Consider the following 15,411-nt stretch of genomic DNA (forward strand, 5'->3'; position numbering starts at 1 on the left):
ACGCCCAATGAATTGATTCTATTTTGTGCATGACATAATTAGTGTAAACAACAGCCAATGAATAAAGAGTTACGATCGAGTTGGTTGTTCCGGTGCGTTTTTTGTTATAAAAACTACAATGGCAGCCAATCGAACGAATTCTTTTTGTGTTTTCATCGAAAGAAAGGGTGGATCTTCAACGAATCTTGTTTCCGCAGCAAGAGTTCAAACGACCTCCGTGTCTTCCGTATTCAGTACCGCAGTAAGTTGTTAACTTCAGGAAAGGCTAATTTAAGTACCTCCAAGTGAAGAATTATAATTGAGTGAATAGTACTTTGTTGGTACTGCGTAGTACGCGATAAATTAACCGATCCGGTAATAAAGCTCCTCGAGAATAGTTCCGAGTATTGTATAGAAAACGATGCAAATCAAAGTTGCCCTAGGAGGTTGAGAATAACGACCATTCCTGTTTTATCGACAACGCGAAAAATTATCGTTTTTATGTATTTACATGAAGCGAGAATCTCATTTGAATTTTAAATTGCCACGAAAACTTCCGATATCCGAAAAGTGGTAACAGAGTAGTCGGTGGAAAAAATTCGTTTGCATCCTAATGGTTTTCTTATCTTTTACGATCCAATTAATTTCCACTATTTTAGGTAGAAAATTTCCACATTTGCATGTTTAGGCGAAGTACTTTCCCTTGTAGCTATCGTTCCATTGCCTACAGTGACGTGGTTTTTTACAATGGGATTAAAGCACAGATAGGTTTTCACAATTAAGATAGTACGGTACTCAAAGCTTTGGAAGCTTTTATTTTAATAGCTTAAAAGCCAAGTTATCATAACGAAATTGTGCCTCGACTATAAAAGAGCAATAAAAAGAATGACACTTTTCGTTGCACAACATCACGTTAGGCAACGAAGGCACGTAATTTATTATCTATTATAGCAGACATTAATAACTGGGTCGAAATTGTGATTCATATTCTCTATCAAAACGTTTTAATGACATTTTTTTGCATCGCCAAATGGACAACCATTTACTATTATTTTGTAATGTAAATAGCTGCTTCAGATTTGATTTATTCTTTCCTTCTTAGGGTGGGTGATAGAGGCGGCTTTATTAATTTATCTAAATGGTGTAAGAATAAATTGCTTGTTTTGACATTGGAAATGAATGACCGCATGGTCTGAGTATTATAGAGAATAGTTTATGTGAACGAACTGATTGCTGTTAAATGTAGCAAAAAATTAATTGTAAGACTAGAGTTTATTAATTTACGAGCCAAAACTTACTACGTACGAGTGAAAGGGTGATGTCCACATTTTGACAGAAAAACTTTGATCACATTTGATTCCTAAAAAATTCAGCCAAAAAGATTTTTTTATACAAAATTCCTTAATATACAGCCCTGTGCAATTTTTTTGTTAGAAAAACAGTAGTATGCAAAAATGTTTCTAGATTTTTGCGGAGTCCTGCTTTAATATCAAAGATCAAGAAAAATTGAGCCTCAAAGTTTTAAAAAGTGTTTCTAGATTCCTGTGTACTCATAAAATAACGCAAATTTTAGAAATTTTTATTTTTAAAATGAACCAAAAACATCCAAAAACCTTTACTAAAATTCGTAATCTTGGTAATTTTAGTGCTACGGTATTGAAATTTCAGAAAGTTACTCGTTTTGAGTCGTGTATTAACTCTACCAAATTTCCCAACTGTAGAGCAAAAAACACAAATTTTAGAAATTTTTATTTTCAGGACAAACCAAACATTTCCGAAATCCTTGACTAAAATTCGGAATTTTGCTAATTTGTGTGCTATGGTAATGAAATTTGGAGAAGTTACTAGTTTTGAGTTGTGTAATAACTCTACCAAATTCCAAAATTGTAGAGCAAAAAACACAAATTTTAGAAATTTTTGTTTTCAAAATAAACCAAAATCATCCAAAAATCTTTACTAAAATTCGTAATTTTGGTAATTTTAGTGCTACGGTATTGAAATTTCAGAAAGTTACTAATTTTTGAGTCGTGTATTAACTCTTCCAAATTGCGAAATTGTAGAAAAAAAGACAACAATTTTAGAAATTTTTATTTTTGAAACAAACCAGAAATTTCCGGAATTCTTCACTAAAATTCGGAATTATGGTAATTTTGGTGCTACGGTTATAAAATTTGGAGAAGTTACTAACTTTGAGTCGTGTATTAACTCTACCAAATTTCCCAACTGTAGAGCAAAAAACACAAATTTTAGAAATTTTTATTTTCAGAACAAACCAAAAACATCCAAAAACCTTTACTAAAATTCGTAATCTTGGTAATTTTAGTGCTACGGTATTGAAATTTCAGAAAGTTACTCGTTTTGAGTCGTGTATTAACTCTACCAAATTTCCCAACTGTAGAGCAAAAAACACAAATTTTAGAAATTTTTATTTTCAGGACAAACCAAACATTTCCGAAATCCTTGACTAAAATTCGGAATTTTGCTAATTTGTGTGCTATGGTAATGAAATTTGGGGAAGTTACTAGTTTTGAGTTGTGTAATAACTCTACCAAATTCCAAAATTGTAGAGCAAAAAACACAAATTTTAGAAATTTTTGTTTTCAAAATAAACCAAAATCATATAAAAACCTTTACTAAAATTCGTAATTTTGGTAATTTTAGTGCTACGGTATTGAAATTTCAGAAAGTTACTAATTTTTGAGTCGTGTATTAACTCTTCCAAATTGCGAAATTGTAGAACAAAAGACAACAATTTTTAAAAATTTTATTTTTGAAACAAACCAAAAATTTCCGGAATTCTTCACTAAAATTCGGAATTATGGTAATTTTGGTGCTACAGTAATAAAATTTGGAGAAGTTACTAACTTTGAGTCGTGTATTAACTCTACCAAATTTCCCAACTGTAGAGCAAAAAACACAAATTTTAGAAATTTTTATTTTCAGAACAAACCAAACATTTCCGAAATCCTTGACTAAAATTCGGAATTTTGCCTAATTTTTGTGCTATGGTAATGAAATTTGGAGAAGTTACTAGTTTTGAGTTGTGTAATAACTCTACCAAATTCCAAAATTGTAGAGCAAAAAACACAAATTTTAGAAATTTTTGTTTTCAAAATAAACCAAAATCATCCAAAAACCTTACTAAAATTCGTAATTTTGGTAATTTTAGTGCTACGGTATTGAAATTTCAGAAAGTTACTAATTTTTGAGTCGTGTATTAACTCTTCCAAATTGCGAAATTGTAGAACAAAAGACAACAATTTTTAAAAATTTTATTTTTGAAACAAACCAAAAATTTCCGGAATTCTTCACTAAAATTCGGAATTATGGTAATTTTGGTGCTACAGTAATAAAATTTGGAGAAGTTACTAACTTTGAGTCGTGTATTAACTCTACCAAATTTCCAAATTGTAGAGCAAAAAACACAAATTTTAGAAATTTTTATTTTCAGGACAAACCAAACATTTCCGAAATCCTTGACTAAAGTCGGAATTTTGCTAATTTTTGTGCTATGGTAATGAAATTTGAGGAAGTTACTAGTATTGAGTCGTGTAATAACTCTACCAAATTCCAAAATTGTAGAGCAAAAAACACAAATTTTTGAAATTTTTGTTTTCAAAATAAACCAAAATCATCCAAAAACCTTTACTAAAATTCGTAATTTTGGTAATTTTAGTGCTACGGTATTGAAACTTCAGAAAGTTACTAATTTTTGAGTCGTGTATTAACTCTTCCAAATTGCGAAATTGTAGAACAAAAGACAACAATTTTAGAAATTTTTATTTTTGAAACAAACCAAAAATTTCCGGAATTCTTCACTAAACTTCGGAATTATGGAAATTTTGGTGCTACGGTAATAAAATTTGGAGAAGTTACTAACTTTGAGTCGTGTATTAACTCTACCAAATTTCCCAACTGTAGAGCAAAAAACACAAATTTTAGAAATTTTTATTTTCAGGACAAACCAAACATTTCCGAAATCCTTGACTAAAATTCGGAATTTTGCACATTTTTGTGCTATGGTAATGAAATTTGGGGAAGTTACTAGTTTTGAGTTGTGTAATAACTCTACCAAATTCCAACATTGTAGAGCAAAAAACACAAATTTTAGAAATTTTTGTTTTCAAAATAAACCAAAATCATCCAAAAACCTTTACTAAAATTCGTAATTTTGGTAATTTTAGTGCTACGGTATTGAAATTTCAGAAAGTTACTAATTTCTGAGTCGTGTATTAACTCTTCCAAGTTGCAAAATTGTAGAGCAAAAGACAACAATTTTAGAAATTTTTATTTTTGAGACGAACCAAAAATTTCCGAAATGCTCTGTTCATTAACCAAAAGCGTTTAAAAATAGAAGATACTATAAAATCCAACAAATCGAGAGAAGCAAGCATTTGGAAAAATTTCTAGAAGATGTAGTTGTGTCTCTGTCAATTTCTGCTGATAGACGTACATGAAATTTCAAAGAATCGAAAATTAGTACAAACGTACAAGTTTTTTAGAATCAAAAACTAGCAAAAATTGACCTAGAAGCACTATAAAATTGAAGATCTATTGGAGATCTAAAGAAATTAAAACTCCTAAAAAATTCAGAAGCGGTTCTAGATTCCTCTAGATTCTAAAAATACATATTGAATGAAGATGCTCTATTGATGAACAGTCCTTCATCCACCTAGAATAGAAGGTACTATAAAATCTAACAAATCGAGAGGAGCAAGCATTGGGAAGAGTTTCTAGATGCAGATGTAGCTTTTACTCTGTCAATTTTTACTGATTCTACAAAAGTACGCACACAGAATTGCAAAAAACTAAAATTACAAATTTTCTAGAATCAGAAGGGTCAACAGAAATTGATCTAAAAGTATACTAGAAAATTAGAGATCTACAGAATCGAGAAAAATCATAGAAATTAGATGCTGTTAATTTAAAAAAAAAGACAAATGGGCCTTCATCTACAGCATTTACCTACCTAGAAGTAGAAGAAGCTTCGGAAGAGTAGAATTAGATTTTCCTAGATCCTACGTAAAAATTGTAAATACGCCGCAATCTTGACACAATAAAAACCGAAAGTCCTCTCTCGCCCTTCTGTTACTCAATCTCTCACAGGAACCGGAAATCCTCAGCATCGCGAAAACAAAACCACCGCGTATCTCATTAAACTTGCTTTCCATTTATTCGTTAATTGGTGTCAAGTCTGAAAAATCTATGAGTCTTGAGATGGTGGATGTCGCTAAACGCTCGATTAAAGATTGGACCACCTAGCGAGCAACTGAGTAAAAGCTTTCTTTCACAAGATAATGGCTAAAATGGCAATGGAATGACACATCACGGATAAACGTTCACGTTAGGTAGAGGAAAGAAAGATGAGAATTAAAGTGTGTTTGTGGGGAAACGACTGATAAATGAAGAAGACTGGAAGATAAGAAAAGTTAATTGCTGCCAACAACTGTCACTAGGAGAAAAAAAAGGTACTAACAAGTTAGTTCAGTCTGGATATTTTATACAGATACATAACTTAAGTTTCTTCTAGTTTAGTCTATAATTATAACTACTTAACTTAAGTTAACTATCGCAGAAATAGAGCACGCGGACTTTTCCACTTCATTAGCATAAATCAAAAAAAATTTACTCACCACTTGTGGAACTGTACTCTCCAATATAACGCTTCGTTAAGTAGCGAACGGTGACAGCTGAAATAAGCAAAGAAAGGAATAATTAAAACGATTAGGAAGCTATAATACTGGTTTTCAAATTTTTTCTCCATCGAAAAGATGGCATTACGAACACGATTTCCCTGCCAACTGAGTGATGTAACGACATTAAAAGAGCTTCGATATTGAGTTGTCACTCAGTTCTTGGCAAAAACTGGTTCTCTCGTGCTGCCACAGATTCCTGAAGGACATCAATATTCACTCTCGTGTGGCTTTTTTTTAAGACAGGACAATCAGTGATCATGATGCATTTCTCACGGTCCCAAATCGATGTCGAACATGTTAGATGGTGACGTTACAAGAAGTGCGATGTCAGCGGGGAAAACGAATGGGGGCTTTTGTCAAGCCGCTGACAAATAATTAGACAAGGATGAGGAGTTACGACGCGGAGAGGAAAACGAACGAAAGTACACACAAAATGTTTATTTTTTTTTACAATACATTTTTATACAACATGACTGCGATACTGCCCACAAGCGATGCGAATGTTATCATAGTCTTTGAGCTTCCGTTTTCAAAATTCTTGCAGGAGTTCGGACTATCGCGACATTCGAGGACTTCTAGTCGTATGTTCTTCAACTTCGCCCACGATTTCGAATCCTCTACTTCTTTTTCGCTCAAGTGGGAACACTCTAGAATAAAACTAATAACTCTAGACTTCTTCGGTAGAGAAACGAGAGGATTGTAACCCAAAATAACTTGGTTAATATTATCATGGTCAAAAATTTCTTCAGGCAAAAGTGTGATGGAGTTCCCTTCCAAATCGATGGTTACTTGTTCAGAAGGAATACCGTCAAAAGCACCAACATCAATGTAAGAAATATGATTGTTGCTCAAAGTAATAGTCGTGTACTTTTCCTCAAAAAAACCAAACGAGTTGTTGCCAATCGTCTCAATTCTGTTACAACGTAGATTGATGACAAGTAGAGTTGGTAGCTTGACAAACCCATTTGGATTATGTTGTACCAACTTGTTCTCCTCAAGACACAAAATTACAAGTTTTGACAGGTTGACGAAAGCTCCGTCTTCTATAATTTCAATAGAATTCGCGCTCAAATCAACTTCACGGATCTGCATATTTCGAAACGTTCCTTTCTTGATCCTTCGAATGCTATTGAAGGTAATTTTGATCAAACCCGTCACTTCTTGTAGACTTTTTTCGTAGCATTCCGCTTCTAGTTCTTCAATGTTGCAGTTTTCCACGTCTATTATGGAAATTTCGGTGGTGAGTTTGAATAAATTGCAGCACAGTTTTGGAATGTAAGAGTTGATGATTTTGATAATGGGCATGTCTGAGGCGATGTCGAAAGAATACAAGTCAGTTTTTACATGATCGTTCGATGTAACTAGCAGTCTGAAGGGTGTTTTGGGGATGAATGTGCATTCAGATTTAGTCTCTGGGATGCAAAATAGGAGAAGTAAAGTGAGGGATTTCCAGGACATGGTTTTGTATGCAAAGGTTTCTCGGAAATGACAAAAATGGGTCATGCGTTGATTAGAGTAATTGGACATTAAATATTAATACTGATCGATGGAGACTTCAATTTTTAAATTGTGTCCTTGTATTCTCTTCTTAGGTTCTTAGGTTTTTCAGGTTTTCCAATTACTTAATTTTTTACACTTCTTAGATTTCACACATTGTCCAAGTTTATTCAGTTTATCAGTTTATTCAGATTCCTCAAGTTCTTGCAGATAGTTCTGTCACTCTATTTATTTTCCTTAGGCTCACCCAATTTCTTGAGGCTGTTTGACACGATCACATTTTTTCTCAAATTTTTACGAATAATTTACTCCAATTCTTAAAACTCCTGAGGTTTCCCAGATTAATCAATTTCATCAAGTTCTTCAGATTTCTTCGATTTCTAGGATTTTCGATTTCCTCAGGTTTCTCGCGGAATCAGAAAATTTTCAGCTTTCTCATGTTACTCAAGTTCGTTAAGTTTTCCACGTGACGCAGATTTCTTAGGCTTTTCGGAGTTTTTAGGTTTGTTTAGTTTTTCAGGTTTTTCAGAATGCTCAGGTAACTGAAAGTCCTTACATTTCTTCGGCTACTTTAATTCTCCAGATTTCTTCGGTGTCTTAGGTTACATCGATTTCTAGAGTATTCAAATTCCTGAGATATCTCAAGTTATTCAGGTTCCTCTGCTTTCTCTGATATCTGACTTTTTCAGGTTTCTGAACTTTGCGAAATATCAATCTTAGGTTTTTCAGGTTTCCCTCAGACTCCTTAAATTTCTCAGTTTCCTCAAGCTCTTCAGATTTCTTAGAATTCTAAAGTTTTCAGATTTTTCAGTCCTTAGATTTCTTGGGCTACCTTGATTCGTCAACATATTCAAATTCTCCAAGTCTCTCCTCAATTCCTAGGAAATTCAAATTCCTCAACTTCTGAGCTTTCTCAGGTTTCTCATCCTTTCGGTACATAGTTTTCGGGTTTTTCAGGTTCCTTCAATTCTTCAAACTCCTTTTCAGTTTATTTAGTTTCAGTTTATTTAATTCTCTTAGGTTTCTCAGTTGGGTTAAACTTATAGCATTTTCAGATTCCTTAGGATTCTCAGATTGCGGACTTAAATTCTCCACGAAACTCAAATTGTCTTTTTTAGAATCTCCAGATTTTCTCTTGTAAATTTATCAGGACTCCAGCAACTTCTTTTTTTCAGAAATCTTCAAGGCTCTTCAGAAACCTGCTTCTTCAGCATGCCGAAATATGCCTCGATTGTTAAGATAATCCACGAGTTTTTCAGGATTATTTCGGACTCCTTACAACGCCCAAAATTTTGATTCTAATTTTTAGATTGTTTGTTCCTCAGAGTCAAAATTTTCCGATTAATATATTATTAGTTCTTAAATGTAAAAAAACAATAAAACTAGAAATTCGACAGTTGACTAAGTTTCCAGGTCAGGATTAAAAAAAAAATACTTGCGTTAAAATTGGTGGATGCGCCGAGATCAAGAACCTCATAACAGTAAAACCGCACTGTACGCTCTTACAACGAAATAATGTATCTTTTAATAGAACTACATCGGTGCTAGACACTATTAATTAGGCATATCCTGTGGCAATAGTTCAAGTAAGAAGTTGCATATTTCGTAACTGTAGGTGAAGTCGGTCAGGACTACAAATAATAAGCAGGAAACGAACCAGAATCCAAACAAACATAAATAAATCAAGAATATTATCAAGATATCCGCCCAAGCAACAATACGACTTTTTACGTAAAAACTGCGCGATTACGCAAGGATTGCACGTTTGTACTCAGCCCTGCGGAATTTTAATGAGCTGCAACGTAATAAACCAAAGAAGGTTTTTAGTTAGTTACGTAATTTTCAATGTTTACTGGTATAATTAGCAATAAGATTTGAACTAAGCTTGAACTCTCGATTATTTTTTAATATTAAGTTCTTTACGGCGTCGTTACCCCCGAGTCGGCAGATAATAAAATTTTATTCCGACGTTACAACTCTTTGTTCGGAAATTGCGTTCATAAATATTTTGAAGTGAAACAAATTTTCAGTGCTCGAGTAACGCCTCGTTTGACACAGTAGCCCAACTAATAAAACAAAGACAATGTAATTTAATAAATGAAGGCATTATGACCCACTAGAATGCAATTTATTACTAACAGTAGTTATTAAATCTAATTTATGGCAAACGTAATGAGTTTAAGAAATGCAGTCCAATTCAATGCCGGGCATTTTAATAGTGATTGTTATTTGTGTTCGTGATGGAAAAAACGGCCAATTTACACGCATGCTGTGAACATAATTGGTGAAGTAATAAGCAAATGGAGATAAACAAGGCAGACAAGGAAATGCGAAAAAATTACATCCACAAGCGGCGCTTCTGAGGATTTTTTTTCTTCGTTGTTAATTATGCAAACGCTAACCTCGTTAAGCGTGATGGAGGATAGAGAGTAACGGACCACGTGAAACAATACCGCAAAACGCACGTGGTTATCGTTGACTCTTTCATTTCTTCTTTTTATTTCTCATCTTCGCTATTTTACTTGATTTACGTCTAAAGTAAAAAGAACCACAAATGGTTTCAATGTGATAATTTTAAAGCATATCGCTTTATTCAGATAATTTGGTTAAATATCATATTGTATTTTACTTACAAATTACCTTGATTAAATGTACTCGAATTCACAAAAATTCGACGAAATTTATTTAGTTAAATTTATTCAAATTCAAAAAATTCTAAAACAGAAATGTAACTCAATTCTATTATTTGAATAAACTGCTTCAGCGTTGCGTTCATGATTAATGTATTTGATTAAATTTAGTCGAATTTCGATAGAAACTTCAATTTATTCCAAATTATTCGCTAGTCAAATTTAATTTGATTACATTTTGTCAAATATGAGACAATTTTGGTTCAAATTCAGTTTAATTCGAATAAATTTAGTCAAATGTGAACAAAATTAAACGAAAATCTGTCTAATTTATTTCCAAAACTTTCCCTATTTTACAGAAATTTGAATCAATGTAGTCCCTTTTTTGAACCAATTTATTTTGGTTAAAATTAGTTGAATTTAGCCAAAATTCCACGAAAATAATTTGGGTAAATTTATTCAAATAATACTTAATTTACTTAGTTCAATTTTTCCAAATTGATTAAATTTAGTCGAAAATCTATTGAAACTTCAGTTTAATCCAAACTTTTCGGATTTTTTCCCTGGCTCAATTTATTTTGATTAAATTTACTCAAATTTTTCTTCAAAATCAGTTTAATTCGGCTAAATTTAGTCTAGTGTGGACCAAGGCAAAGTTATACGAGAATTTGTCTAACTTGTTTCCGAAACTTTCCCCATTTTACAGGAATTTGAACCAGGGTAGTCAAATTTAAGATTTATTCGAATAATTTGGTTAAATTTAGTCAAATATAAAATTTTTACTTAGATTTACTTCAATATAATTGACTCATTTTAATAAAATTGATTGAATGTAGGAAACTTAAAAACTAAAAAAGCTAACAACCTGAAATCGCCAAAATATTGACAAAATGGTAAGTGGTTTCAATGTGATCAACAATTTCCATGGCGCAATTAACCCTATCTATCAATTCAAAATTTCCACAATCAGTTAGAATTAGTATTACCTAATCTATAATCGACCAGACTTCTAGATTAAAAAATAGATAAAAAATAGATAAAAAACTTGTGATCATGTTCGGAGCACTGGTGTGCAGTTTCGTCGTCATGTCGTAAAATAAAAAATCCCGTTTAAATTAGATCTATTTACACTCCAAATAAGATTTTAATCTAAAATCTTCACGCTTGACCACAAACTCATGATTGACTGACAGTAGAAAATCACACCGGAAAATCCAGTTAAAGAACCGTATTTTTCCAATTTCCACAAGGTCATCCACCGACCAGTGAAACGTGAAGGCCACGGAACTGATCAATGAAAGAGAAATTAATTTACCTACCGCATTACCAAATTACTACGCTGAAGAATCAATTTGTTTTTGTCAGTTTTCCCTAATTAGAGCAAGAGAGAGAGTGTTCACGCAAAAATCTTAAAATCATTTTATCGCACAATTAAAAGTGATCTGCTTTTCTCTTTTCTGAGCAGATTTCCCCTACAATAAGGACATCGCACGATCTGATCTAAATTCGGATCAAATTTGATCATCCTGACTTACACAATGAACGTGAAATTAGTAGGCGGCTGGTTTGATCTTCTGATCAGTCATTTTCATTTGAAACGTGACACACGAGGAGACGATGCGAAATGGGGTTTGTTTTTGTTGGATTATGTGTGGTCACCGTTAGTGATTAATTAAGTTTTGACGATCGAAACTGTGTTTGAGTAAGAGGATTAGTAGCAAGTGGTGGCCGAGAGCTGTCGGTAATCGGTATTGATTAGCGAGAATCCGAAGAAGTATTAACAGTTAGAGAGACGCGCTTATTTTACATAAATCAGAGTGACACTGAGAAGGATCAATATTTTACTATTAAGACCAATAAAGTAAATCATTTCATTAATACCTCCGAGAAAAAAAACAACTTAAAATCATGTACTAGATAATTATTTTTTGTAATAAACTAAATAAAAAAATAATTAGGAAAAATTAGGGAAAAGCTCTAGAACATCAGGGAAATCACTAGCAGATCAGACAAATTCCCGAAAAATACCTAAAGATTAAAAAAAAAACACTGGAAAATTAGATAAAATCACTAGAAATCGCTAAATCAGGAAAGTTAGTAGCAGATCGAGCAAATCAACGAGAAATCAGCAAAAATCAGTAAAAAAAACAGCAAAGAATTCAACAGAAATGAGAAAAAATCACTATGAAATGAGAAAAATCACTAGAAGATCAGACAAATTTACGAAAAATCATGAGAAAATACTGGAAAATCACTAGGAAATCCACTATGAAATCAAGTAAACACTAGGAAATCGAGAAAATCAGACAAATCAGAGAAAATCACTAGGAAATGAAGACAAAATACTTGAAAATCAGCGAAGAAATAAGAAGTAAAAAGAAGAAATTAAGAAAATCATTTAAAAATCGGGGAAATCACTAGAAAATCAAGAAAATCACGAAAAGATCATACAAATTCGTGCAATATCAGAAAAAATCACTAAGAAATCAGCGAAGTAATCAGAAAAATCAGACAAATTCACTTCAAATCATGAGAAATCACTACAAAATAAAGAAAAATAACTAGAAAATTAGTGAAAATATATGAAGGCAAAGAAAGAAGAAAATGGGCAAATCACTTAAAAATGAGTAAAATCTTTCAAAATCAGGGAAAATCACAAAGAAATCAAGAAAATCACAAATAGAACAGACAAATTTAGAAAAAATCACTAGGAAATCCGCGAAGAAATCACTAGCAAATCAAGAAAACTTACCAGAAATCGGAGAAAATCACTAGAAAATCAGACAAATTCACGAAAGAATAACATGGAAATCAAGATAACTGTCAAAGAAATCACAGAAAATCACTAAAAAATTAGGCAAATTCACGAGAAATTAGTGAAAAACAGGAAAAACTCTAGTAGATCAGACAAATTCACTAAAAAGTAGACAAAATCACTAAAAAACTCAAACGAAATTAGAAGAAATCATGAACAGATCTGACAAATTTTCGAAAAATCATGGAAAATCACTAGAAGTTCCAACAAATTGAGCGAATCATTTAAAAATAGGCAAATTCATTCAAAATCAGGGCAAATTCAGGAAAATTCACTAAGAAATCAGCAAAGAAATCACTAGCAGATCACAAAAATTTACAAGAAATGAGAGAAAATCACTAGAAAATAAGGCAAATTCACGAAAAAAAAAGATGCAATTCAAAATTAGAGTAAAAGACAAGAAAATTTGAAATCACTAGTAAATCACATAATTCACGGATCACCAAAAAATCAAATAATATCAATAAAGGAAATCAAGAAAAATCACTTTAAAAATCAAAGAAGATAATTAAGAAATCAGACAATTCTTGACAAATCTGAGGAAACTTAAAATCTAAAAAAATTACAAGAAAAACAGTGAAAATTAAAAGAAATCATTAAAAAATCAGTGGAAATAATTAAAAAATTAGAGTTAATTGACGGAAAATCAAGAAAAAATCGTGGGAAAACAACTAAAAAATTAGAGAAAATCAAAGAAAACAGGTACTAGCAGATCAAGAAAATTCACCAGAAATCTGAGAAAATTAAAATCAAATCTAGAGACATGACTGAAAAATCAGTGGAAATCAGCAGAAATCACTAGAAAATCAAGGAAATCATCAGCAAATTTTGGATATTCATTAAAACAACTAAAAAATCAAAAAATAATTAAGAAATCAGAGAATTCTTGACAAATTTGAGGTAAACACGTGGAAGTCTAGAAAAGTTATAAGAAAATCAGCAAAAATTAGAAGAAATCATTATAAAATCACTGGGAAATTAAGGATATTCATGAAAATCACTAAAAAATCAAACAAAACGCTAAGAAATCAAAGAAAATCACTAGAAAAGCAAAATAATAATAAACAGTACGTCTACAAAGAGAAGAAAAGAATTAAAATAGTATCGAAAATTTGCAATAGAGGTGTAGTAAAGCTGGGAAATTGAAAATCAGTTCGAAATTTGTTGAACGCCTGAAATTTCGAACCTGGAAAACACAAGCACTATTAAAATCTATTTAAAAATCTCCGGCACTGAAAAATCAATCTTTGATCGCTTCATTCCGGTTTCCAATAATAAAGCCATCCGATCATCAGTCCCATCCCACGCCCCAGTCATATTTAATGGTATTTTCACCCACACAAACACCTCATGTGGGTGCACCACCAAAACAAACCTCCGAAATAACTCATCAAATTGTAATTTCATTTTCCTCACATAAACACGCAATGATTGATTTCTGCCAACGAAAACCGCCACTCTCTCATTTCTATCATTTATCTTTGTTCTACAAATGTCACTTTACTGTTAAAAACGGACGCACTGAATAGTACAATAAGCAAATTTGTAACACTGACCTACTCCTTGTTTTAATCATCGACCTTCGAAAGGTCGCGCATTGGAAAGGTCAACGTTTTGCGGGATTTGAAGCGCAGCTTCAGGAATTAATTAACGTGGCGGTTTCGTGCGAAAATGCGAAAATGATCTTCGGAGCGTGAGGATTTTTCGCTGGCAGAGACTATAAATTTCAGATGTTGATGCAAGCGGAGTTTTTTAGTACCGAGAAAAAGAAACAAACTGTGCGGATATAAACCTAATTACGCATTAAACGCATCAATATTAATTAAGCAGCCACCTTACATATATAGAAACTTTGATTTTTCTTTGCGATTTTATTTATAAACGGTGTTAACAAGGTTCTTGTTTTTACCACAGAAGATGTTTATCTATAAATATTCCAACTAGTTAAAAGGCTGTAATAACTCAGAGAGCGAACTTTCCAAATAAAATGATTTTGCGAGCTTCGTTTCATAATATTTTGTTAAAATTTCACCAAGGAAAAGAAGCTTCAATTATGAGTAATAAAACGAACAATCAAGAGAAGTCATGAATTCCTTTCACGAGAAATGTTAAAGGTAAGAAACAAGAACATAAATTAAGACAATAGCGGCGGAATTACCGTGGAGGACCTTTGCTTTACACCGAAACGGGGGTTAATGGAAATGAGGATTATGGATAATAGCGTTTCACGCATGCAAAGCTTCAAGTTTAAAGGTCTGCAAAGCTGCAGGGGATTCGCAGAGAATTTTCCATTCAATTTCCCGGTTGCTCGGCACGTAAATTGCACGAATTTAGCGGAGTTTGGTAGCGAAAAAAAATAAAAAACCCTAAAACGCCGGCGTGGGTTTCCCTCGCCCACACAAATACCAACTTTTCACATACGAAATATATCTTTCATTCCATCTGTCCCGAGATCATGCATCATGAATTTTATCGCCATAATCTCTCATAGGGCCCACGAAAAAATTTCAATGGTAATGTTTTATGACTTCCATTGCGCAAATTCACATGAGCCCATTTATAAAAATCCTCACTAAGCACCATAAAAAAAGTGATAAATTTCACGGCAGTGACACATCTTATGCCCAACGTATAAATTAATGGCGGAAATTCAATTTAAAACGAACGAAAAAAACTAGAAGCTTATTACGTTGTAATAATACCAGAGCTTTAATTTACTCGATCCCAAATAAATACAAAAGTGCACACTTACTAAATAACGCGAGAAATTTATGGCCGCGTTTAAGTCTAGACA

At 32.5% G+C, this 15,411-nt stretch overlaps 1 protein-coding gene across 1 annotated transcript in view; it reads right to left on the minus strand.

Moving 5' to 3' along the window:
• LOC148175996 (ras-related and estrogen-regulated growth inhibitor-like) overlaps nt 1-15,411 on the minus strand; it is a 72,715-nt gene that overhangs the window by 33,345 nt on the left and 23,959 nt on the right. Inside the window, exon 2 of the mRNA XM_088033688.1 lies at nt 5,613-5,669. Coding sequence (XP_087889814.1) covers nt 5,613-5,669 — 57 coding nt within the window. The remainder of the gene's footprint in view (nt 1-5,612; nt 5,670-15,411) is intronic.

Source organism: Gnatocerus cornutus, chromosome 4 (assembly GCF_029298725.1).
Source record: "Gnatocerus cornutus isolate USDA-ARS CGAHR chromosome 4, icGnaCorn1.1, whole genome shotgun sequence".
Taxonomy (NCBI): Eukaryota; Metazoa; Arthropoda; class Insecta; order Coleoptera; family Tenebrionidae; genus Gnatocerus; species Gnatocerus cornutus.